Here is a 25,359-nt window from a genome sequence, read left to right on the forward strand (position 1 = left end):
AAAGGGGAAAAGAGTGAATAACAATGGAGAAAGTGAAATTATATATAATCTAAAATATAAGGATGGTTTCTTCCTACACAAATTCTGCCAGATTTTTAATGAATCAAAACAGACATAAGAATGTCTTAAGATTTATGGGGTTTATATATATATATATATGAATTACAAAAAAAAACATGATTTACACATCGTTATCGGTGCAACTGAAATGTATGCATAATTTATGTATAACGGTATTGACACTAGGCGTTAAACTGTATATACGGTGTATATATTTTACACCTTATCTCCATCTACAAATATGCAACCAGAAAATGTGTTCTGCTGTGTTCAAATGTGAACTGAATAGTAATTACTAAAATATAGAAAAATGGTCTGGTCTCAATTACGGTGATGAACATATTACATACAAGCAAATGAATGCAACCACCATTCACAATTTTAGTTCTATATTTTTGTTCATAGAAACCTCTTCATTAAGTGCATTCTCATAAAATGTCCTTAGCTACTATTGAGAAATTAAAATGGTTGCTCCACAACTTATTCAGTCACAAAACATAACTTCTAAATAATACACACCATCTACATCAAGTTTATATATTATTTAAAATTGTGCAATATTATTGATAATTGAAGAAAAGGATGCATACAAAAACAAATGAGCTAAAAACAAATAATACCACCACAAAATCACACAAGAAAGAGACAAGCAGGATGTGACCAGAATTAATTTAATTATTTAAATATGATATTCTTGCAAAATGTTGATTATGCAACTTCAGCCTTGATTTTGATTGATGTTTGCTGTGGCCACATAAACATAGAGGTGTGAATTTACACTGACATGCTAATGTGTTTAAAATATGTTAATCTTAATGTGCAAGTCAGGTAAAAAAAAATCAATTGCACAATCATTTACATACAAGTAAAACATTAGATCAAATAAAGAAATAGTAATCTCCCCAACATTTGGTACTCAATTTCAAAAAGTAGTATGCAATCTGTAAAATTTAAATGTCAAGTACTGTATCTTTTCATCCACCAACCAGTCAATGTTTTTTAAAGGCCTTTCATAAAAAGCATTTTAAGTTGTATAATTTTTCCAAGAGTTTGTTGTGTGAGGCACAGGACTTCAAGAGGGTAAGAGAAGAAAACGGGTGGAGTACTGTGTAGACAAGGGGCTTCCGCTGCCATGCAGGGCACACTCCATCTTACAGAAGTATTACAGTCTCTTGCTCCCTTTCTGTCTTTTTTTTTTTTCTCCGGTCAGGCATTTTTGCTGACTGCAGCTGTAAGTGCAGCCAGTTCCTCTGTCAGCACTTTGCCCTCCTTCATCTTCACCAGCATGGCGTCCATCAGCAGGCCTGCAGAGGGGATCTAGGGAGAGAGAGAGAGAGAGGGGCAAAGAAAAGAAAAGCTGTCAAAAAGAAGAGAGAAGCTTTTTTCCTTTGCCTTTGACACCAGACAGCTTCTCCGGGGTGTCTTTGGCTTTGAGGACGACTCGAACCTGTGATGAAACTCAAGACTTCACTCTGATTAATTATGACAAGGAACAAATTCAAGGAACAGGTCACAAAGGCTTTTCTTATTTTGTGAAAAACCAGCCGAACACATTTCCTCAAACAGTAAATGGGATTGTTTTGAGGTTTGATTTGCTGCCACGCCACTCACGGCCTGCCACCGCTCCTAGCAATGCATGGAACGAGGAAGGGATACTAAACCTGCAGTGTCTGTGTCGGCTCTGCACTAAAGCCAAGCACGGAGGCTGCGCTAACCTTAACCCCCCCCCAAAACCTTCTCAAGGACTCTGTGGTAATTAGCATTGGGGATCAAAGGCCTGCATCATCCATAAATATTGAATTACACTTTTCTAAAAGACACACAGTAACATGCATTTTTTATATTCTTCATTGAGCGACTTCGCACAGAAAAATAAATGGTCTTAACTCCAGCAGAAGCCTGTGTGTCAAGCTGAAAAGAGAGACGTGTAAACGCAAGTGCAAGAGAGTTGCATCGCAAATGAAGAGGAAAGAAAGTCGGAGGGAGAAAAGTGTGCGTCTCATTAGGGAGAGAGGGAGCCGTGTTTTCCCCTGGGGCAGGTAGACTGGAGTAGAAGCCGGTCTCCGTGCTGACTTCATCAAAAGCCCACTTGAGTGGTGCTAAACAACTACAGAGGAAATGGCTGCAGGGGTTATGGCACAGGAATGCAATATTATTTAATTACTCTTAAAAATGTGCCATTTTATTGCACAACGCAGAAATGTTACAGCATCTGATGCCATGCTAGCCTGGGAGGCCTAAGTCACATCTTGGCTGTGCTCGCTCAAACAGGCCCGCGGGGACAGCAGACTCCGTCATTATCATGTAACAGCTGCTTTAGCAGGTAATCTCCTCCCTTTGGACTGCCCTGGTGAGCTGTTCACTATTCAACAAAGCTCTCTTTTGGCCTGCGTTTTCATTAACACGCCCAGGAGTTGATTCAGAATCGACTGGCCTGGCCTGAGGAGAAGTGGGGGAAAAAAACCCCTGCAACAATATGAAGGTGTTTTATAGTCCAATTAAGTGACGCTGGTTTCATAGAGTGTGAAGGTGCCTGGGGCGAAGCTACAGGCCCAGTCACAAAACTCTCTGAGCTTCATCCCGCTACGACACACACACCCACGGATACTCACTCTAAATGGACTGATCAGGCCCCTTTTGTTATCAGCCTTAAGAGTAGCTTTCGTGAGGCCAATTTATGCGTGAGCCAGGAGATTTGTGTACAATCAGCGAGATGTTTTGGGAAATCTATGCAAAGTGACGCTGCAGTTTGAGTCAAATATCTGTAAAGCACTGTTGCTTCCTGTGCCGAAGAAATGGTGGCCCCTAGTGTTGTAATTGTTTACTAAATCTAGAACTAAAGCAAAAAACTATTAAAATCTATTTCAGTAATAGAAATAAAGATGAAAGACAACAATGTAAATATTAGATGAAAAACTCAAATGAAAATTAACAAAATGACAAAATTAATAAAAATGAAAACAGAAAAACTACAATGCATTAAAAATGCTATAAAAGTACATAAATACTAAAATAAAACTGATGCCCTCAATATTAATTCAGCAATTAAAAATATTCTTGTCATAGAAGAGGTGTAGTCAAGTCACCACGTGTTTGTTTTCTAAATTATTTTGCTGAACAAAATAAAGAATAATAAAAAAAAAAGTTTAAAACTTTAAAATCTGTGCAAGGGAAATAAGCTGTTAAGTATTGGCTCCAATATTAAAAGAAAAAAAAAGAAGAAGCTGACACAAAGATTACTGCGGGCTGCAGCTCTGCCAATTCCAGTCACTGCTTTAACTGCCGCAGCAATTAAATTAAGTTTACATAGTGCCACATTCCTTCAGCATGTAGCCCATATATATGTCAAAACATTTGGAAAATCTCAGTGTAAGTGTCCTCAGTGTAAGCCTAACATAACAGAAATATTACAGCCAGAATTACAGCTTTACAATCCAAATTCTGGTCATGAATCAATACAAGAATGGAGGGGGGCCACGACCTCTGAAATGACTCTGTGCTGTCGGGCCGAGATGAATGTGGTTGATAAATGACTAGAGGCAGGGTGGCTCAGTTCATTAGCTCTAACAGTCATTTCCATCTCTTCATAAAGGCTGTGGTGTTATAATTTACCTCTAGTCAATAATTAGGAATCCACAAATAAACGCAAGCAATTAAATGTCTACTGCTACTGGGCGAAGGGGGTCCCTGGGCTAGATGAGGGTTTGCGGGTGGACACTCAGCATAGGATGGGTTATTCACAGCCTGACACGTTAAGCCGCAGGGAGCACTGTGGACTAAATGCTTATAGGTTGGTGATGTTATTCCCAGGTTGTGACCCTCAAGTGAGGAAGTGTTGTTGTCTCATTAAGAGAGAAGGGAATGAGTTTAGAGGTGCTTGGAGCACGTTGTGGCAAGAAAAGGGGAAATAAAAAGCGAGATATCCAAAGAGAGAGAGAGATATGTTCATTAATGTTATCTGAGGCTAGCAAAGCGGAAACACTCTGTGGCAAAGGCAACAGATCAGAAGCAACAGCCCGTAAGCTTTTGTGTGATTTCCTTTCCTGCACGACTCAGACAGGCAGATAAAATGACATGAGAGTGAAAGGCACCTCTTCAAAATGCGCTCACCGAGTCCCAACATTATTCTGACATGCATGAGCTTGTTACGTTGACATGTGGCACGGGAGTGATGGCTGTGGTATTGACAGGGCCACAGCAGTAATAGGAAGTCGTCACAGTAGTTCCGCCATTAGTGGCTGACAGTGACAGCTCACGCTATACACAGAGACTGACAGGCGAGAGAAAAGGCCTCGCATAGGTATCACACACACACGCACAAACCCCCATATTACCAATCCTGATTTTCCACAAAAAAGGCCGTAGTACTGACACATAACACCCATGGAACTTCGCATACACCAGTGGTTTTGCAGTATCGTATAAAGATCAAACAACCTAGGCTCATTAGAAAAATATGCCTCTACCTACATTTTTACTCCAAGTTAACAAAATGTACCTGTACGTATGCAATGAACACGAGAGGGCATTAAAAGACCAGCCATTTTTATTCATTTTCACACAAGTTGTGATAACGGGCAGATTATCGATGAATAAATGCTTATTTTTGTGCAGTTCTTTGCACAATACTATGCTATAGTACACAATACTAGGACCTCAAAATGCTATTACTATAGAGCGACTTGTAAACCAATAAATAAATGGAAACTAAAATTTTTACATTTGCATCGCACAATGATAAACTTGCTCGGTAGCTCACCTGGTACAGCATTACACTATCAATGAGGAACGCTCGGGTAGGACTCCCATGAAACTTGTCACAATTAAAGGGCTCAAAGTCCTGTAGAAGCAAGCTAAAATGGTTGTTTCAGCAACTGCGTTAAAGTTGGTTACGTTTTGAGTGGGTAGTACTGTATGTTTTTTGCAAATGCGATAGAGCATTAACCTTTTATCGTCACTTACCAGGGACTTCTTTTCTGAACTGATGCGTACGAGAATCAACATAAACCAAATGCTGCCAGATTCACATTCTTCTATTTTAGAAAAAAAAAAAAAACCCTGAACATTTTAGTGCCCCTTTTCTGGACATTTTACTTCGAAAGTGTTGTGAAATGTGCAACACACAATGTAATATCAATTTGCAGCAATGCTGCCACAGGTGTGTTTTTCCAATGAGCTTGGGATGTGATCAAAACATGCAAGTACAACATAAACAAATTGCAACATTGACCTAGTGGTCGGTTTCTTCCTTCCCCCAAAAAAGAGAACATAAAAAAGCTCACCTGCCAATAAACTCGCTTGATCACTAGTCAGAGAAAGAGCCACCCTCCCTGTGGAGCGCGTTTGGAGACAGAGGGTGGAAAAAAAAACAGGATGAGCGTGTTGAAAGAAAAGAAAAACTAACGCGCGGGTCACCATGTCGGTGTCAGCGCACCTCTCTGGGGACTCAGCCTGGTCTCAGCCTTGTCATACAGAAAGCAGTTGTGTAGGCCAAGTCGAGAAAATGTCGATAGCAACTTGCCTGTGAAGAGTCTCCTGCGGGCCGCTGCTCTGTTTGTGTGTATGTGTATGTATGCGAGTGTGTCAATAGCAGCCTGCTGGTGGAGAGTCTCTAGTGGAGCTTGGCTCAATCTCCCTGCATCGACAGACCTGCCAGATCAATACTTGGCCCACCACTAACAAGCTGCTTCGGGGTCTCACAGCCCAGCAGAGGAAGCAAGAGAAAGAGAGAGAGAAAAATAAGGAGAGAGAGAGAGACTGAGCTGCCTGATGGCAGTCTTCAGAGTCCTCTAAAGTGTCCAGCGGCGAGAGGCAGAGATGTGCAGACCAGGTATAGACAGGTCACAGAGGTCAAAGGTCAAAGCCACTAGCAATGTAGTGACATGTTAGAGCCTGTGAATCATACTAGATGCACGTTTCAGGCTGACAGCCAAACACACACACACGGAGGACAAATCATAAATACTTTAATGATCTCCTGGATATTACTGCTAAGAGATTTAATTTTATTCATAACAAATAAACACTGCACGTGAAAATAGGCTAAAGTGTGGAATTTGGAGTCACTCATGAGCTAATTCAGTCAATCTTAATATGATTAACATGAATATTCGACGTGAACAAGATTTTGAATTTGGAAACAATGGTTTCTTATTGAGCCTTTCACACCGGGAGCTAAAAATTTTTTTTTCTTTGTAGAGTGTGTTGATTTTTTTTTTCCACTAGCGATGAAGCACACCGACCAGAAAGATTTGAGCTCTGGGTAATGTCTTTGGAGTTGCTGCAGATACACATATCAGAACATTTGGTGGTGCTCATGCACTAAAAACTGGACAATGGAGCAGCTGCCTTCACACTCCACACATGTTAAGCCTAAGCCTGAAAATTTCTCTAAATAAAATGTTTACAGTTCGCTTTACACTACACGCATAACCTACAACTAGCCAATGGTTTGAATAAAATATTACTCAAACGTTCAATCTCCTCATCAATATTCTTTTGTCTGTATTTTTGCACATATTTACACTTACCCACAATGAATTACTCCAACATTCTTTCACCACAATTTTATTTGCTGACTTCGCATTAATTACTTTTAATAAATAAAATCTAAGAAAAGATTAAAATCATTTAAAATAATTAATGATTTGTATTGTAGTTAATACTTACAGTTGCGGGTGTGAACTGGGTTTAACAATTTATTTGCACAATACATTCTTATATATTTGCACTGTATATATATATATATATATATAAGAAATGGGACAGAGGTAAATTTCTGCAACATTCTTCTCACTCGCCAATTGGTTTTTAGAATTGTATATTCTATATTTTGAGGATTTATTAAAATAAATCAAAACAAATTATGCAAATCTTTAATCATCTTTAACTATGATACCTTTAATAATACAAATTTAGACATAGTTTATGGACCAATGTTTTTGCTGCTGACCTTTCATAATTAAATTCCACATGGGAAATTATTTACTTTAGCTTAACATAACACATACATTTGTTTTTTGATTATTGTTGAAATTATAGTCCAGAGCTTCTCGTGCTTCTGTTCTTGAGCTGAAAAATGCGTACACATCGCACCACCTATTGTACCGTGATTTTGCTTTCTGTTCAGCCTGACAAATATAGACCAGTGACTAGACCATTCATCTGCGATTTGTTTCACTTTTTCACGGTGTGAAAGGGCCTTAAAAGATTAATATGTTCATTTTAAAATCTGCAGGATATGTTTGAAAAAGGTAAATTACACTTAAAGCACCACATTAACAAAATTATGAATACTGAAAAACGTGAATACTGAAAAAAAAGAGGTATGAATTGCTGATTAAATCAAACCTGCTGCTGAAGGATGTGTTGTACATGTTCAGCCCAATCGTTGTCTGGCCCACGACCCACAAACGCCTCCTCACACTGCAAATCACAAAACATGGCCGAAATGCTGTTAAAAGCCATGAAGAGAATACTTAAACTTCTTTTGTGTGGGTGTGTAAGAGTGCCATGGTGTCATTGGATGACCCCAAAAGTGGTTCAGCTAATACATGTGGAAATTATGAAAAAAATGAAATAATAATAAACAAAAATAAAATAAAATAAAGCTCAATAAACACCCATGTGTAAAATTTTGGCAAGGTCTAATCAGAATATTCACATGTACAAATTATGCCAAACAAATGTTTGGTTGTCAATAATAATAATGATCTTGAGTGTTTGTTTAAGAACTGAGCCTTATTTATTTTTCCATTTGTAATTCCCATGTTATTCTGTAGCTATACAGTAAGTTTTGTTTCTCACAATACTTACCTCATCTGTGTCCAGCATGTTCACCAGGTCTGTTTCTGTCATGTTGAGGATAGACGCTGCTTTCACTAGTGAGCATTTAGACATTCTGTTTCCTTCTCTTTCACTCTTTTTCTTCCTCATCAAACGGGCTTTAATATCCTGCACATCCTGAGCCAATTGATCAGCCAGTGCCTTATCAATAAAAATAGAAGAAGAAAAAAAACAAGCATAAACACATTTTCTGTTATAGTACAATCTAGAGTGGCTAAAGGTATAATGAACGGGGTGTGATCAAGAACTCAATGTTAGGGATGCTTTAGTTGAATTGAGAGCGGCCTGAATGAAGAGCCGAATGCTCCATGACTTTTGACGCACTAGACACACTAAAATTTCAAAGGCTCTCGTGTTGATTTGGAAAGGAATTTGCACAGAGATGCCAAGCTCTTAAAAAAACACACATTTGATTTATTTGATTTTTTTTTGTATGGCACATATTATATGAGACATTCTCAGAAGAGTGTAAATAATGGGGAGACGAGAGGCTCTTAAAATGGCGGTGGGGAACGTTGGATCTTATTCTTTGTTGCGCCCGTTGAGGGCCGAGCTAAATGGGAGTTGTTGCTAAATAGTGAGAGACAATTAAATGTTAAAGCTGCCACTGTACATGAGAAAGTCAATAAAGTGAGCTCCCCTTTGCTTCATTTTCAGCTTATTGATCGTAGCAATAATCTCTTGTATCATTCCCCATAAGCCTTGTGAAAACCTGACCTTGGAATGGACAGTCTGCGTGTGTGTGATTCCTGCATGGTCCCGGTTAACTCACAGAAGTATAAGTGAGAGCAATCACACGCGGTTGATCAGAGCACAGTTCTTTGGGGCATGCTCCATTTCCCACATCTCCCCACCACCGTTATTTGTTTCATAAAGCCTTCATCATAAATACTTCAAATGGATCTTCATTATATTTCAGGGGATGCTATTGGATTACATAAAGGCTATTCTTGCGTCCTCTTGTTCACACACTGCAAATGTGCAGCGATGCCATTAAAAACTAAAGCAATTTAACTAGCAAATGTCTCTATCAGTTGTGAACTCTAAAAACAATAATTTATGTTCATTTGGGTGTGGGGGGGTATTAGGTGTACTTCAAAGCAGAGGTGACTTAACATAATGCAATGAAGCGTAAATGTGCAGTTTGCTGCCAAGAGAAAAAAAAAGCTATTTTAAGAGACTCATTGACCTTGACATACAGTCATGAGGGTGTTCATTTTCAGCTTGTTTTCTCTGATATTTTAACAAAGCTTCTTCACTGCATATTGTTTTTTTTTTCTTCAATTTTTTCTTTAATATCTTTTATTGCAGGTAGAACTAAAAATGTACATTGCAAAAAATGTGCTTTTACAATTTTCTTTTATACACTCTCCACCCAGAACAAATAATACAAAAGAAAAATAAGACAATAAGCAATAATGATAATAATAATAAAATATACCTAAAAAAATTTAAAATGACGATAGTATAGACAACAGCTGGGAAATTAAAACCCATGCCCATATACATGGGTTTTCTGTTTCCATTTACAATTTTAGTCTGGGGAGAGAGCTGTACCCTTTTCAAAATAGAAATTCATTGTGTTTGATTCCAAGGTACGTTTTAGTTAATATGTTATTTTCTCAAATTTCTAAAACAGCATTACATTCCACAGTGGAACTGTTGGGGGTTTGCTTTAATTTCTAGTCAAGTAGTATTCTTCTCTGCCAAAAGACATACAAAACCATGAGAGTCCTGACATTTTTTAGACATGACAACACCTTTTTCTGGCATTTTCTTACTATATGCCTTAGACCAAATATAAAATATAGCTGTCCAAAAATCAGATAGTCTGGGGCAATTTTTTTTTATATTCGCTTATAAGAATTTCATCCTTCAAGTTAATCTTTTTTTAATGACATCAGGACAGTTGTCACTTTTTTTTATTATCCTGCAAAATATTAAAATTATTTTTAATTCAGAAATTAATAATACATTCATTATGGAAGAGGTCTGTTCAACCAATTAAAAAAAAGAAAAGAATGTCATGTCATTAAGTTATACAATTAATGATTAAATATAAATTGTATTTAACTTCTTTTCTCCTGAAACCCTGTGAGCGGGGGTAAACACACACAATACCTCTGTCTGGAGTCTGAAAAATGTTCTACAAATGCCATGTCAATGCATATTATGCAGCAATAAGCTCGAGTGAAAATTTAAAGAGTTCTTCACATAATCATTGTTAGAGGTCCACAACATGAGAAAATTCCTGTGAAATTTAGATAAATTGGTCAATGTGACCTTTCACTTCCCTTTTGCTTTACATTTACATACACTACATAAACATTATTAAACCTGCAACATTCAAAATTCACCAGAGGGATGCCCAGCTCATCAACAAACTGTCAAAAGAGCATATGACTTTATTTAAAGCTTAATAGATATTCACTGTCACTAGTCAAAGGGTAGATTCAATTGACCTAAGCCCAGCGCGCAGAAAAATCCGGAAAGAGATTAAGTGAATTTATCACATACTCTGCACAGCTCCCCTGGCCGCTTCTCGAGAGCCAGCCGAGCAGCAGGATAGTGTGATGGGGGCCAAGAGGAGAAGGGTTCTTACCCACAATCACCGTAGCCACAGGGCCAATTTAGCAGTTCTCTTGCAGAGGAGAAGGATTAGAGGAGCGGAGTAGAAAAACTCCTCTTTAAATGACTTACCTGCATTAAACCACGCTGGATTGTATTAGAAGATAAACTACTGAGGAAATTACTGAGAAAATAAATTAGACTATCTTAAATCTTTTGTGACATTTGGCATTTTTCACTCTCAACACCACTTGAATGGGGAAAGTAAATGTTTACCAGCAACACAAGTAAACGCTGGATAGGGCTGTGTTAATGAGGTGTCTTAATGACTTCATGTTATACTAATCTAGCACGCTGTCTTAAAGATGTCTTTATTACTGCAACAAGCATTTAATGCAATTTGAACTATTCCTCCAGTTTAAATGCATGAAATCATTCCTGTTGCACCTGCACTATAATACACTACGTGCTATCAATTAATCATGGCCACATACATTAGCATAATTCAAACAAAGCTCTTCGGTGGATCCCCAAATGACATTATAATCATCCCAAAAGATCCGTCTTGAAGCTTCCTGACAGAATGGCATGTTCAAAGCTCATCAATCCATGACAGGGGGATGTAGGCCAGAGAGCTGTGCCGTCTACGGGGACCATCATTAACACACTAGCAGGAATCAGCTACAGGTTAACTATGTTAACTATACGAAACCACAGGCTACAAAAACATGCTGGCTTTTGACGACAGATTTTTGCAAAGGAATTTTAGAATCGAATCCATATTTTTTTTTCTCTAGGGCCAGCGTATTGATCATAACTTGCATCTAACACCCCGTTTACACATTCTGTTTCAGGTGATCTGATCACAAGCGGAGAGTGGTAAATAAATGTGTTGTGATCTAATCGCTGAAACCACATTCAATAGATTAAAAAATGCGAATGACCTCGTTGCATTTGCAATGTAAACGCTAGTCTGTCCTGACTGCATCAGCACAACAAGGGTCACCTACTCACCTGTCAATCAACCACCATTTTAAAACAATTTTACAGGTTACAAGCAGGTTTTTTTAAAGAACTGATCATGTAAATATGCAAAGTATGTAATTCTTCAGAATGCCTGATATCAACATGCAGGATTGTGAAATTCACAAAACTTATTGGAAAAAAAAAAAAAAATCACATTTTCAAATTCTTTAAAATCAATTTTTGCTTAGATTAACTTTCTTTATTTTATTTTTTCCCCTTCATCATACTCTGACCTATATGATCTATTTAGCCACAAATACTGACTTTTTGAATCAATCACAAGCGATCACAGGAGACATATTTGAGACACGTTACTGCCAGGTGTAAACAACAGTATATGTATCAGCTGATTGGATTGATCAAGACTTAAATTAACACCAAGTGTAAATGGCCTAAAACGAAAACAAAGACAAACTGAATGTTCAGATACCGCAATAAATGTGTGGAACTGGTGCAGCTGGGACTCGGCGAGGGTGAGTTTTCTCTGCAGTGTTTCCAGAGCCTGAGAGCTCTGCTCGGCCAAACCATGCATCTGTTTAGACGCAGTCTGCTCCAGCTCAGCCATGGCCTGATCGCGCTCGCTAATGCGCGCCTGGAGGACGGCCACTCTCTGCTCCTGGGGATGTGTAAGCAGAAATCAGAAATCCCACCAAAATAAACACACTTAAAATAACTTCTAACAATCATTTCATAAATTAGGACATTACATTACACATAGATAACAGATGTATATAGTAGATATCTAGTAAAATAACAATGAACCCACAGATCAATAGCAGAAGATGAAATGAAAAGTATGGCATTGGGGCCAAACATCAAATGAGACTGATGGTAATTAGGTGAATAATAAGAAAGAAAGAAAAATCTACAATACCATGCAGGATAAGCACTAGTAAAAAAAAATAAAAAAAAAATACTGAAGTAACATTAAAAATTACTGAGTGATGAATAGATGCTCTTGAACCTTTTTCTGAAGCTCTTCTTTGAGTTTTTGGCTGGTTGTCTCATGCTGGTTTTTTTCTGCAGTGGCAACTGTCAATCTTCTCTTTAGAGAGTCGACAAGGGCTTTCCGGTTAGTTGACTCATCAGTGAGAGATTTCATCTAAAAAAGAAAAGCAATTGTTATTAAGTAAGAGTGGGGTCGCTGAGACCGAAAATTCAATTACTTCATTATTTTTAAACAGACAGTGAAATTTGGAAGTCTAGGAGGTTCAGACTCTGGATGAGTGACACAATCAATAACGGCAGAGAGAATAATTAATTCCAGGTTGCTCCAAGGCTGTTGCCATGGCTAGTACAGTATGTTGTTCGAGCAGGACCTACTTTCTTTTCCAAGTCTTCAGTCACTGCTCTATGGCTCCTTTCGGAGTCCTGGCAAATCTTTAGTCTGCACCTGAGATCCTCCACCAGCTGCCTTTTCATCGTCACATCCCTCTCTAAAACACCAACCCTGTATGCAAACATATGCACATAAACATTGGTGTCTTTTTTAAAAATTATTTCAAGAACATAATTTTTTTTTTAATGTGGACACACTCACTTTAAAAATTAACAAATGGAAATGAATAATTAAACAGAGAGAAAACAAATAAAATGCCAGCAGTATTGTAACCAGATTCCTCCTAAATAGTTTAAACATCTACACATCTCTGACATATAAAAGTGTTGGAATATGTTAACATTTGAGGGCTGTTTTATGGACTGCCTCCTTGACCAGAGCTGCTGTAATGATGAGTAAAGGTCCTTTTAAATAAATATCCTCAAATTCCAGAGAGAGAGAGTGCCTGAAGCAAATGCACTGAATAAATGTGAGAGCTTCTTATTGGAGTGACATTAAATTAAATAAGACTGGGTGGCCTGGGGAAATGGAGTCAGGTTACCCAACAGCCATTAATGAGAAAAGCCATATTGACCCCGCTGTAGAGTGGACAAAGCGTTTCTCCTGTTGACTTACAGCCACGCTTCACTCATCCTCCCCCACTTCACTCCATCTTTCCCAAAGCTCAAGAGAGCAAATGGCAATTAGATCTATAACATTTATTTTAGGGGTAAGCTCGCCCAAAAAGAATAGCAGGATGGTGATACTGATGACTGGCGTAAGCCTCAAAACAGCTCCTCTACGGATGCCTGGCTCGCTAAATCGTTTGAATGCATTCCTTCGCACTCTCTGCTTTGTCTCTTTGGTGTTGAGGTACTAGATTGCTAATTCAGAATGCATTTTGGATGCTAATACAGTTGTAAGCGCTTTCATAGATCATGGATACGCAGTTTGCAGTAGAAAACAAAGGAGATGAATACATTTATGATATGGAAAGACAACAGGCGGCACATGAAAGGCAGGCCTTTATGAATAAGGCAGAGACCTCTGCGCCGGATATTGACTCAGGACATGGCAGCATGCTTTGAAATTCACTTTTTTGAAGGCAGTGCAGCAGATGTATTTTTTACAGCGTCTAGACATGTATTTCATTTAAACAAGCTGCGTGGCGTAAGGCGGCTTCTGCTCACAGGGACTCCTCATCTGTGATTTCACATGTTGTGACAGACTGGCGTGAAACTCCGGAACCCCTTACGTGTCTGCGGACACACCATGCGACATTCACACACGTCTAAGCAAGTACATCTTGGAAAAAATAAAAAATAAAAAAAAGCTATTCTCAATCCATATCTTTGTTTTCCAGTAGGGATGTGAACGTACTTCAAACCAGATACATTTTTTCCTGAGAGGAGAAATTGCAAAAAAATATGGTATTTGCCTTGATGGCAGATTTTTTTGCACTTGTTTCAAGCAAAACCTCACTAAATGTTTTATTTATAATAACAGCCATTTTTTATCCCACTGAGATGGCTCGAAATGAGTGACGCGGAAAGAAAGAAAGGAAAGAAGTAAAAAGGACAGGGAGAAGGCAACCAGTTAACACAACAGACTGTCAGACTCGGTGCCCAGGGCAAGACATCTTATGACGATAGTGCATAACTACATGGGAAGGAAATTACAGCTCCTGTCACTGTCTCTTTCTGTCTGCTAGTATGTATCTATACGCAGCCAGCTTCATGGTTTTAAAAAATCTACGACAAAATAAAAAAAAGCTATTCTCAATCCATATCTTTGTTTTCCAGTAGGGATGTGAACGTACTTCAAACCAGATAAATTTTTTCCTGAGAGGAGAAATTGCAAAAAAATATGGTATTTGCCTTGATGGCAGATTTTTTTGCACTTGTTTCAAGCAAAACCTCACTAAATGTTTTATTTATAATAACAGCCATTTTTTATCCCACTGAGATGGCTCGAAATGAGTGACGCGGAAAGAAAGAAAGGAAAGAAGTAAAAAGGACAGGGAGAAGGCAACCAGTTAACACAACAGACTGTCAGACTCGGTGCCCAGGGCAAGACATCTTATGACGATAGTGCATAACTACATGGGAAGGAAATTACAGCTCCTGTCACTGTCTCTTTCTGTCTGCTAGTATGTATCTATACGCAGCCAGCTTCATGGTTTTAAAAAATCTACGAATGGTGTTGAAGTCTGCCACATGGTGGAATCAAGACTAAGAAGGAAAGAGAGGGGATAGAGAGCATTTACCTCTCGTGCAGTTCCTTCAGTGTCTGATCTCTTTCATCTAACTGAGCCCTCAGGCTCTTGTTAGCAGCAGTGTGTTTGCTCATCTCACTGCTGGCATTCTGTGGAGAGAAAGAGTCGCACATTTATCCTATCATCTGATATCCCATCGTGCAGGACTCATTTATGAATATTGAGCCATCGGGATGCTTAATGAGGATGCTGTTTCACATCTGTTTCACAGAAATGTACACATTTACATATGTCCTGTGTATGGGCATATGGTCAATGATGTGACGTGAATTTTTTATTCAGATCTATGAGGTAATTAAAAAATATGTACAATTATATGTGCATTTTTGTAAGGCTTTAAGTAAATAAATGTTTAGGTGATGTAACGGTCAGGATATTGTAATAAAGTAAAATGTTTAATTAATATAAAAAAAAGTTAAATTATGTACAGTAGTTTGATATATATTTTATTATTATTTCTTAAAAAGGAATACATGAATGAAATGGTAAATCTTTGAAGAAAAAAAAGTTAGCCAAATCGAAGTCAGCAAAATGCAGGAAATCTATTTGTTATCATGACAAGAGAACCATAAAGGAAATAATAAACAGGAAATAACAATTTCAGTTTCCGCTGTAGAACCTCATGACTGTAGAACCTCATGACTGTACACCATGGTCAGTATTTTTTTTATTTTGATATTAGAATATATTAGATATGCTGACCTTTTTATGAAAAGGCCAGGTTGGTCAAATGGAGTAACATGAAAATTCGTAATTCATAATTTGCAAACAAACACAAAAAGCAAAATAAGCTAAAATAATTGTGTTTTTTTAATTAAATGATTATGATGTGCACACAGTCATATATCAAAGCAAGAATTGACTTAATAGTTATACTCCGTGTCATTTGTTTAGAGACATTGATCCCAATTTTGTAGAAAATGGTTTAAACATTTTTAAAAATAGAAAAGAACAGAAATACAATGACAATTGCATTCTGAAGTAGATTTTTTTAAATTTCTAATTTTCATCATCTCAGACATCCTTATTTGTCGCTAAATCTTATATTATGTATTGTAACACTGTATATTTATATATTTATAATTTATAGCATTATTATGCTGGGTTTTGATCTATTTAGTGGCAGATTTGTTCAACCTCTGTGAATGTGTGTCAAGGTAAGAGGCACACTGAAAACTCTGACGACAGGTTGAGTTGGTGGGATGCCTGTGATCATGTGAATGATGGATATTTGTATGTGCACCTTGTCTTTAGTTGAAAGGAATGGAGGACTCGTTTATGTAGCACACATCCTGACTGCATATAACACACACCCACACATACTCTCATGTCTCTTGAACATGACACTACCATTGAGACCAACACAAAAATATAAAGAGCAGTGCCAGACCCCATATTTCAATTTGCTGATATTATAGACCGAAACTTGTTTATAGGGAGAAAAAGAAAATAAGAGAAAAAACAGTTCAAATGGAGAAAGTCAAACTTAACATTTCAATGCATGTTTGAACTTTGTTTCAAGTTTCAGCTTTTTTGTTTGTGTGTTCTGGCCATCAAATCCATGCATGTCTTCATTTATCAATAAATATAGTGTATAAAAAATATAAACTATCTATCTATCTATCTATCTATCTATCCGTCTGTCTATAGTTAACAATTCTATTTAACAAAAGAGTTAAACCATATTATAGCAGACCTACGATTACTTTTAACTGAAGAGGTGTCTAAATGCAGTTAGATATTGCTTTAGCAAATACACACCTGTACTACTCCACTTTACAAAGCTAAAGCAGAAAGTGGTGGGATAAGGTAAAAGAATATACATTTTATTTTAACAATATATTTAATTAATAATATATTTCATATTTTTATATAAAATATCAACAACGGGTTAATTTTCTCATCTTACTATAGTCTAAAAATGGTATACATAAACAATAGAGGATACATAAACAAATAATAAAATTATTTAACATTCTTAAATATTTTAAGACAGTTGAATTATTGAAAAATAATACCCACCCGAGGTGTAACAGCCACTCCGCTGCACGTTGCGGCCGCATTATTACCTCAAGGTGTGCATTATTTGTCAATAATTCAACGGCCCGCCGTTAGTTATTCCTTATTTATATTATATTGCATTTTATTATTTTGTATTATATATACCTTGTTTTCAACTTTTGTTTTCTAATAAACCTGACATTACATGTGAATATTGTTGGCCTGTGATGAATTGCTTGTTATGTTCCTCATAAATTGCGTTGGATAAAAGTGCCTGCTAAATAAGTAAATGCAAATGTAAATAATAAATACAAAAGAGTTATACATACCCAAAATATCAATTTTGTTTAGGCCTTTACAAAGAAAATACTTCCAAAAACAGTGATTTCATAAATCTGTGTCATGAACAATGTCTATTTATATTTTGTACTCGTGTACTGATACTAATCTTCCCACACAGGTTCTAATCTGTTTTAATCTATCAATCAAATACATAAGCTGAACCTATTGAAATGAAAATAATTGTAAGAGACCTTCAGTCGGTGAGTGAGCTGTTTGACTTGGGCCTGCAGGCGCTCCGGGTCTACGGCAGGGGGGTTCATTGACGCTTGCTGCCGTATTCGTCTCCACTGCTCTAACTCCATCTGCAGAGATGCCTTCTGCTGCTCCAGACCAGCCAGCTCGCACGCCTGCTTCTGCTCACCAACACACAAACAACGAATAAACAAATCCACATGTAGGAGCTCTTACAACAGCTGCATAACAAAGGACCAGATAAGTATCAATTAAGCAAGCTGCATGACAATTAGGCAAAAGTCTGATTAAACATTTTCTGGTGAATTTTATGATTAAGGAGCATTTTTTTAGGCTCAGGACTACGTAGCAGTTTGTGATTAAAGCCCTAAATCCGATTAAAGCTTTATGCTAATAAGGAGGCAGATCATTTCTCCGGTTTTCTGTTGATTGTCAGCCTTAATAGAGCCATTGTCGGCTCGTCCCAGTGCACTCTGGGAGTTTATCAGCACTTCGTAGAGCTGAAAGCTGAGCACTAGGACTAATTGCTCACTCACTCACTAACATACACAGTTACTGCATAGAACTAAGTGAATAACATAAAGCCCTGTTTGGGGAATAAAACCACAGAGTTTATAACAACACTCAGATGTGATACTTCACCCTCTGTCCAAACATAATGATTTCTTACTGCACCCAGCATACAATATGGGGTAAATCAGAGGAAAACGTCCACACACACAAACACAGTTTCTTGTGGAACATCTCAAACATGCAACTGCTGATATCTGGTTTCTGACCTTTTAATAAAGCATTCTCTTTCTCTGTCTTTTTTCTTTCTTTCTTTCTTTTTTTTGGTTTGTGCTAATGAAAGACACACTGAGGCAACACACTGAGAGGCACTGCATTGATGGTGTTTCCAGTAATCTGAGGGTTTAATAAATGACCCTGCACTGGAGGATCATGTGGCTTTTTGTTTACACACTGACGCATCCTCTGGTCCTCTATAAGCTGTCCTAAAAAGCACAGGTTTTCAAATTATTTGATGCCAAGGCCCCCAAGATATGATAATAACCTTGCGAGAGACTTTCAAAAAAAAAAAAAAAAAAAATATATATATATATATATATATACATTCACACACACATACACACACAGTATATTTATAATTATTTTATAAATTCATTATAAATTAATTGTAGAATATAATTAAGATAATTAAGAAAGCTGTATAAACATTTAGAATAAATACAAATTTAAATTAAAAAAATGATTATTTCTGAATGATTAAACTAGGGCTGTTTCAACAAAAAAAATATTATAAAATTTGTATTATTTTGTATAATTTGTATCATGTGGAAAATAATTGTTACACACAATGCATTATATAATTATATAATACATATCTATAATAGTAATATAAAATGAGCTAAATGTGTTAAAAACAATTAAAAAGCACATTTAATTAATAAGTTAACACATAAAAGTCCTAAAAAAGCATTTAGTAAAATGCATTAGTGTTTCTTTCTCTTAAATTGTATGTGGACCCCAAGAATCCTTTGTTAGAATTTTTTGTGTGAGAATGCTTGAGTAGACGGCTTCTACAGATCAGTGATTTACGAACTGCCATGACCAGTCAGTCACCTGGAGCAGTAAATTAAACTGTCAAGCTTGTTAGAATCCAGTCACACTCGTCTCTCTCACCCAACTCGGACGAGATGTGGGGAGGTTAGTTTGGCTTAGCGCTAACAGCCTCTGAAAGCCTCGCTGTCAGAAGAGAAGTCTAATCCTGAGGTAATCCCGACCCTTCCTAAAAGAAGAACATGGACTACACCTGCAAATTACGCATATTACAGGCCCGGCCTGTCAAACAGGCTGTCAAGTCCCTCCGCCGTGGTGATAGGAGAGGTTCTGCCACACTATGATTAATCCCACCGCCATGATTAATCTGAACGGCTCAAAGGTGTGACAGCAGTCTTCATGAGAAAGCTGACCTGAGTGGGGGTAGATAGGTGAATGTGTCCAACCTGTCAAAGTACATCAAGTGCACTTCCTCTGTCATCCGTAACAACACGAGCTCAGATTCATGACACATAGAGCACTTTTGTCACCTACATTTATTGTGTCACAGCACCAGCTTGTGGTTGGAGCACTTAATAAAATAAAATGTTAATTCTTTATTTAAGAAAGGAAGGAGTGAGAGAGAAAAAGGAGGCATCAGCTGGAAGCTCCTCAGGGATATGCAGTGATTGACTGATGAAAGTGTCACTTCACTGTTGAGCATGTGTTCCACTTAGAGAGAACAAGGAACACACACACACACACACACACACTACAGCAGATGCATTATATCAGGTGCTGCTAAAACAACCATCAACTGCAGTTCTAACACATGTAGGGAAGCGAGAAGCCATTCAACTCATCTAATATACATCACAGAGTCTGTAATAAGAGATCCATTCTCTGCTAATACTGCATATGACATCCGTGTGATCGCTACAGGAGCTCTGTGACACTTCAACTCTGGTACAGCACGACTACTCCGCTTCAAGCTTTAATTGAACTTGGCCATTTATCACAGGAGCTTTGTCTTTTCTGCCTAGACAATATAATGAGAGCGAGGGTGAGAGACAGAAAGAGAGAGAGAGACATTAAAATGAGCAAAATAAAGGATCGATACCAGACCACAAAGGGCACAGGGATCAATGTGAGCTGAGAGTAGTGTGACACCCGACACAAACACTAATACAGAAGGAACACAGACTCTCACACAGAGGGGAAAAAGAAGAAGAAAAAAACAAGCACCAGAATTTGCAAATGAATACAAGTAATGTGCTTATTCTTAGTGTGTAACTTGGCTCATAATAAAAGTGTTACAATACAATTGCAGAAAAAAGGCAAATTATTTAAACTTCAAGTTAAAAGAACAGTTAAATAAAATATAATTCCTGCAGTTATGTTGATGTAATGATATTCAGAACAAAAGCACAATAGCGAGTGTGATTTCACTTTCATGAAACAGCTCAGTTAACAAGAAATTTATTTTGAGAAACGTACATTTTATATATAATATTGTGTTACTCTAATTTTCCGATAATAATGTATAGTAAAATTTGTTCCAACAAAAAAAATCAACTTTTGCATGAAACCGAGCAACACAGATTTTTCACTTCTAAATGAATCAGTGTATTTCACCAAACCATTAAGTCAATGACTTTCTGATAACATACCAAGAGTAGACTAAAATAGCTTTTACTACACTACTGAAATCTCATGTGAATGATTCATTTTTTAAATGTCAAAAGTACTTTCCATTTATTTAGATTTTAAAAAAATTTTAGTGAACAAAATTGCTCTCTTATTTCCTCCCTGCATCTGAACATCTGCTGATGGAGGAGCATTTTACTTGACTGTGGAATCAGACACCACTCTAATAAATCTATCTAGAATAAAAGGCAGAGCATGCGGCTAGGTGAGCTCATGAATATACACGAGTATATTTACATTCAAAGGTGCATAGCTAGATTTGACACCCAAGCTGTAAAACCCACACTACTCCAGCTGATGGCGTGATGGTGGGCTGCTGTCTTTTATCCTGGCTGCCATAGCTAGCAATAGTAGAGCCTTATATCAACTCATAGCATATTAATATTTGCCTCACTGCCTAATACATACTAATGTGTTAGTTCTAAAGTTCTCAAATATGTTAAGAACATCTGAATTTTTTTTCTTAAAGGGGTCCTATTATGCTCTTTTACAAAGTCTTGATTTTGTTTTGGGGGTGTACTAGAACAGGCTCTCATACTAGGTTGTTCGAAAAACACATTATCTTTCACATATTTTACATTATTACAACACCTCTCTCCCCAGTCTGGCATGAACGGCTCGAATAGTTCCTGTATCAAATGAAGGCTTGCCTTCTGAAATACGAAATGTGCTGTGATTGGTTAGCTGGGCCAGTGTGTGTTGTGATTGGCTCCACTCGGCGCCTGGTCGTGAAATGTCATGCCCCTACCATAGCCGCCTGCGAGCTACAGTGTAAATATTGCGCCAATATCAAATCTATTTGAGCGCGATTTAAACCCGGATGAATGTAACCACTCTAAGTTCGTCAGCCTTGGGAAAGCTTGCGTGTCTCCGACATAGTGATAACACTCGCTGCCTTCTCTAGTGCAGTGTAGCGAATCAGCTCATGGGGAAATATTTATAATTAATCATAACTAGTTATAATTAATTATAAATATTTAGATCCGCTGTAGATATTTACTTGACCTCTCAGGGTCAACTGTCTGTCAATTCTAAGAACGTTAATTTCCTGGTTAAGGGAAATAACTTTCTTACTGTACAACTCTACACAAAGCCTGTAGCATAAATCTGCATGATTAGGGACTCCAGTTATGAGCAAACAATGAGCAACGTCAAGTGTGATACAAGTAAGACTTTATTAACTACATAAACACTTAAACTAGTCTAACATACTACATAAACACTTAAACTAGTCCAACATACTACATAAACACTTAAACTGGTCTAACATACACATACACATACACACACACACACACATACACACACACACACGCATACAGTTGGTATAGGAATAAAGCTTAAGCAGTAAAGAGGAGAGAAATAAGGAATGAAGTTATGGAACCATTTGCATATTCAGCAGATCTACCGCCTGAAGGAAACATCAGATTCTTAGTTCAAACACACCTTTGTAAAAAGGTGCAAATGATACTTAATGTATCAATTAATAAGACTAAGTTTGAATACTTGCACGTCTCGTCTGTCTGAGAAACAGGTTTGATGCAATCTGAAGGTTCAAGTTGAAGTTGGTTGATGAAAAATAACCAGTTTGAGTCAGAGAATCATGGTGAATGGAAAAGTCAAGGCCGAAGCCTGGCACGTACTTAGGGTGTCCTGGAGCGTTTGCTCACATCTTCATCTTCTCAGAATTCAACCAAACCCCCGACTCCGGGGCGGGTCACTGATGTGAGGCCTTTAAGGTCTGAGAAGATTCACGCCCTGACCCTTTGTGTGGAAGCATGGTAATTTGCATATGGAACTTGAATCGAAATTACTAAAGATTCTCAGGACACTAATATATTGCCTATGTACCAACATATAATATACACTCTCATTTAGATCATCAGAAGACTAATTCATAGATACTAAACATGGTAGGATTACAGATAGGTAAGATAACAGGAATGAGTGGTTCCATCATAAGCCTGCATAAAACAGTATAAAAATATCAAAAACAACATACACAATGACCCGAAGGATATGTGTGTTCATTCAAAGAAAGGTTTTCCTATGGATTAATTAGAGAAGAGTCCATTTCTACCGTGCATTGTGTCTCTTCCTATGGAAATTGTAGTGAGAGGGGTAATTCTCAACATGCCATTAGGTCGTAAATTTATCTGGTCTAGTAAAGGTGTCGTGGTTGCCATGGGGACCAGGGGGGCCTCGTGTCGTTGCAGAGATCCTGGCACCCAGTATGTTTATTGGGTGAGGGGTCTGTGAATGTTTGTTAAACTAATGAATAATTCATTTGTTAAATCAAATGAAAAATGGTGTGTCTGATTGGTCCAGACGCTACAGCAGCTCAACCAGGTCTCATCCCATTCGTCGATATTTGTGATATCACAAATCTCGGAAAATATGCGTTGTAGTCCAAACGAGTCGTTCGTTGTAGTTTTTGAAAAGTATTTTTTATGCTCAAACAGCAACATTATAGACTAACTAAAGTTGAAAAAGTGAAAAAGTATAATAGGACTCCTTTAAGAAAAAAATGACAGTCAATATCTGACTCACACTTCAAGGATTGTCTTTTTGCGCTTCCTGCAGATAACCCTAATAATCATAATAAGCACACATACTATTTTCATCATAACCAGCTTGACTGCTGCTCAGCTGCAGCGATCTGTTTCGTTCATTTTTGTGCTGTGTTCTTGCGTTCTCTTCTGAGTGAAAGCTTCCGGTATGTGTGTCCGTGTCCTGTGTATGGGTCCATTCATATGCGCTGAATTCTGCCAAAAAGTATGTCGTATTTATAGGCTAAAATTAAAAAACGAGCTCCATATTTGACTCGTTTTTGTAGAGTAATAAATTGTTAAAATTTGTGTTCCATAATCTAAGGTGTTAAAAATAAGCCATTAAACAAATATGTAATATACTATCTTTGCTCTTGTTTTTGTTGATGTTGTTTCCACATTTGGAGAATGTGAAAATATATTAATCCTTACAAATTACAACAACAACAAAAAAAAACGGTACGATTAATTAATTATTTTGTAATCAATCTTTTGATTTTTAAAGAATTTTTTGAAAAAAATTGTGAAAATCAAAACCATAGCCTCTCTCACGGCGGGATTGAATATCGTTCCCATAACGGAGAAATGTCTCCGTGATGTCTCGTGAAAGCTCGAGAGGGAACGTCTCCGGTTACAATTGTAACCTCGGTTCCCTGAGAGCGGGAACGAGACATCACGGAGGTCGTCGTGTTCGCTGCTCGACCAGCTAAGCGGCGTTCAGTATCAGATTCTGACGTAATTGTCACGTGCACCGCCTTTTATACTGCCTCTCGAGTGCGTCAGTATTTGCATGCGATTTGCATACTTCGCGACAACTGGCCAGTCATTTGGACTGGCGTGAGCCAATAGGACTTCAGGAAAGGTTGGAAGGGAAGGAGTTCTTTTAAAAAAAAGAAGAAGAATTTTTTTTTTCTATTGGTCTCTGGAAGTGCCAGTCTGCTGTAAACAAAACAGATTTGATTTCTTCTATTACAAGTCATTCAAGACTAAACCTCATGGCCCTGACAGAGACGTGGATCAAACCAGAGGACAATGCTACACCTGCAGCACTCTCAAATTATTTCTCTTTTCCCCACTCCCCCCGTCTGACTGGAAGAGGTGGAGGTACTGGTCTGCTTATCTCTAATGATTGGAAATGTAATCCTTTACCATCTCTGAGTATCAACAGCTCCTTTGAATCACATTTTATAGTTGTTTATCGACCCCCAGGACCACTAGGTAACTTCGTGGAAGAATTAGATGTGCTGCTCTCAAACTTTCCTGAGGATGGTACTCCCCTACTTATGCTTGGAGACTTCAACATCCACCTAGATCAGGGGTAGGCAAGTTCGGTCCTAGAGAGCCGCAGTCCTGCAGAGTTCAGCTCCAACCCTGAAAAAAACCTCCCCTGCCTATAGCCTTAGTAATCCTGAAGATATTGATTAGCTTGTTCTGGTGTGTTTGATTAGGGCTGGAGCTGAACTCTGCAGGACTGCGGCTCTCTAGGATTGAACTTGCCTACCCCTGACCTAAATAAACCTCAGGCTGCAGACTTCCACACTCTGCTTGCTTCTTTTGATCTCAAGCGAGTATTAACTACGGCTACTCACAAATTAGGCAACCAACTGGACCTTATTTACACACGACACTGCTCCACTGATCATGTGCTCGTTACTCCACTGCATCCCTCGGATCACTTCCTCCTCACTCTTAACCTCAACATGGTTCCTGACACAACACATAACCCTACACATGTCGCTTTTCGACGTAACCTATGCTCTTCTCTCAACCTCCCGGCTATCTGCTATGGTTTCATCTTTGCTTCCTTCCCCTGAACAGTTATCATCTCTTGATGTTAACTGTGCTACTGATACTTTCTGCTCCACTCTTACTCTTGTTTAGACACTGTCTGCCCCTTGTCTTCCAGGCCAGCTCGTACCACCTCTTCTGCCCCTTGG

The 25,359-nt window shown here is 37.9% G+C and overlaps 1 protein-coding gene across 2 annotated transcripts in view; it reads right to left on the reverse strand.

Moving 5' to 3' along the window:
• Positions 1–1,248: 1,248 nt before the first annotated feature.
• cntln (centlein, centrosomal protein) overlaps positions 1,249–25,359 on the reverse strand; it is a 106,039-nt gene continuing 81,928 nt past the window's right edge. For both annotated transcript variants that reach the window (XM_016285348.1, XM_016285347.1), the window contains exons 19-26: positions 17,627–17,788; positions 15,084–15,181; positions 12,823–12,949; positions 12,464–12,601; positions 11,930–12,115; positions 7,876–8,046; positions 7,411–7,485; positions 1,249–1,377 (exon numbers count right to left, since the gene is read on the reverse strand). In XM_016285348.1, coding sequence (XP_016140834.1) covers positions 1,267–1,377; positions 7,411–7,485; positions 7,876–8,046; positions 11,930–12,115; positions 12,464–12,601; positions 12,823–12,949; positions 15,084–15,181; positions 17,627–17,788 — 1,068 coding nt within the window. In that variant the 3' untranslated portion in view covers positions 1,249–1,266. The remainder of the gene's footprint in view (positions 1,378–7,410; positions 7,486–7,875; positions 8,047–11,929; positions 12,116–12,463; positions 12,602–12,822; positions 12,950–15,083; positions 15,182–17,626; positions 17,789–25,359) is intronic.

This window comes from Sinocyclocheilus grahami, unplaced genomic scaffold, assembly GCF_001515645.1.
Source record: "Sinocyclocheilus grahami isolate Dianchi unplaced genomic scaffold, SAMN03320097.WGS_v1.1 scaffold196.1, whole genome shotgun sequence".
NCBI lineage: Eukaryota > Metazoa > Chordata > Actinopteri > Cypriniformes > Cyprinidae > Sinocyclocheilus > Sinocyclocheilus grahami.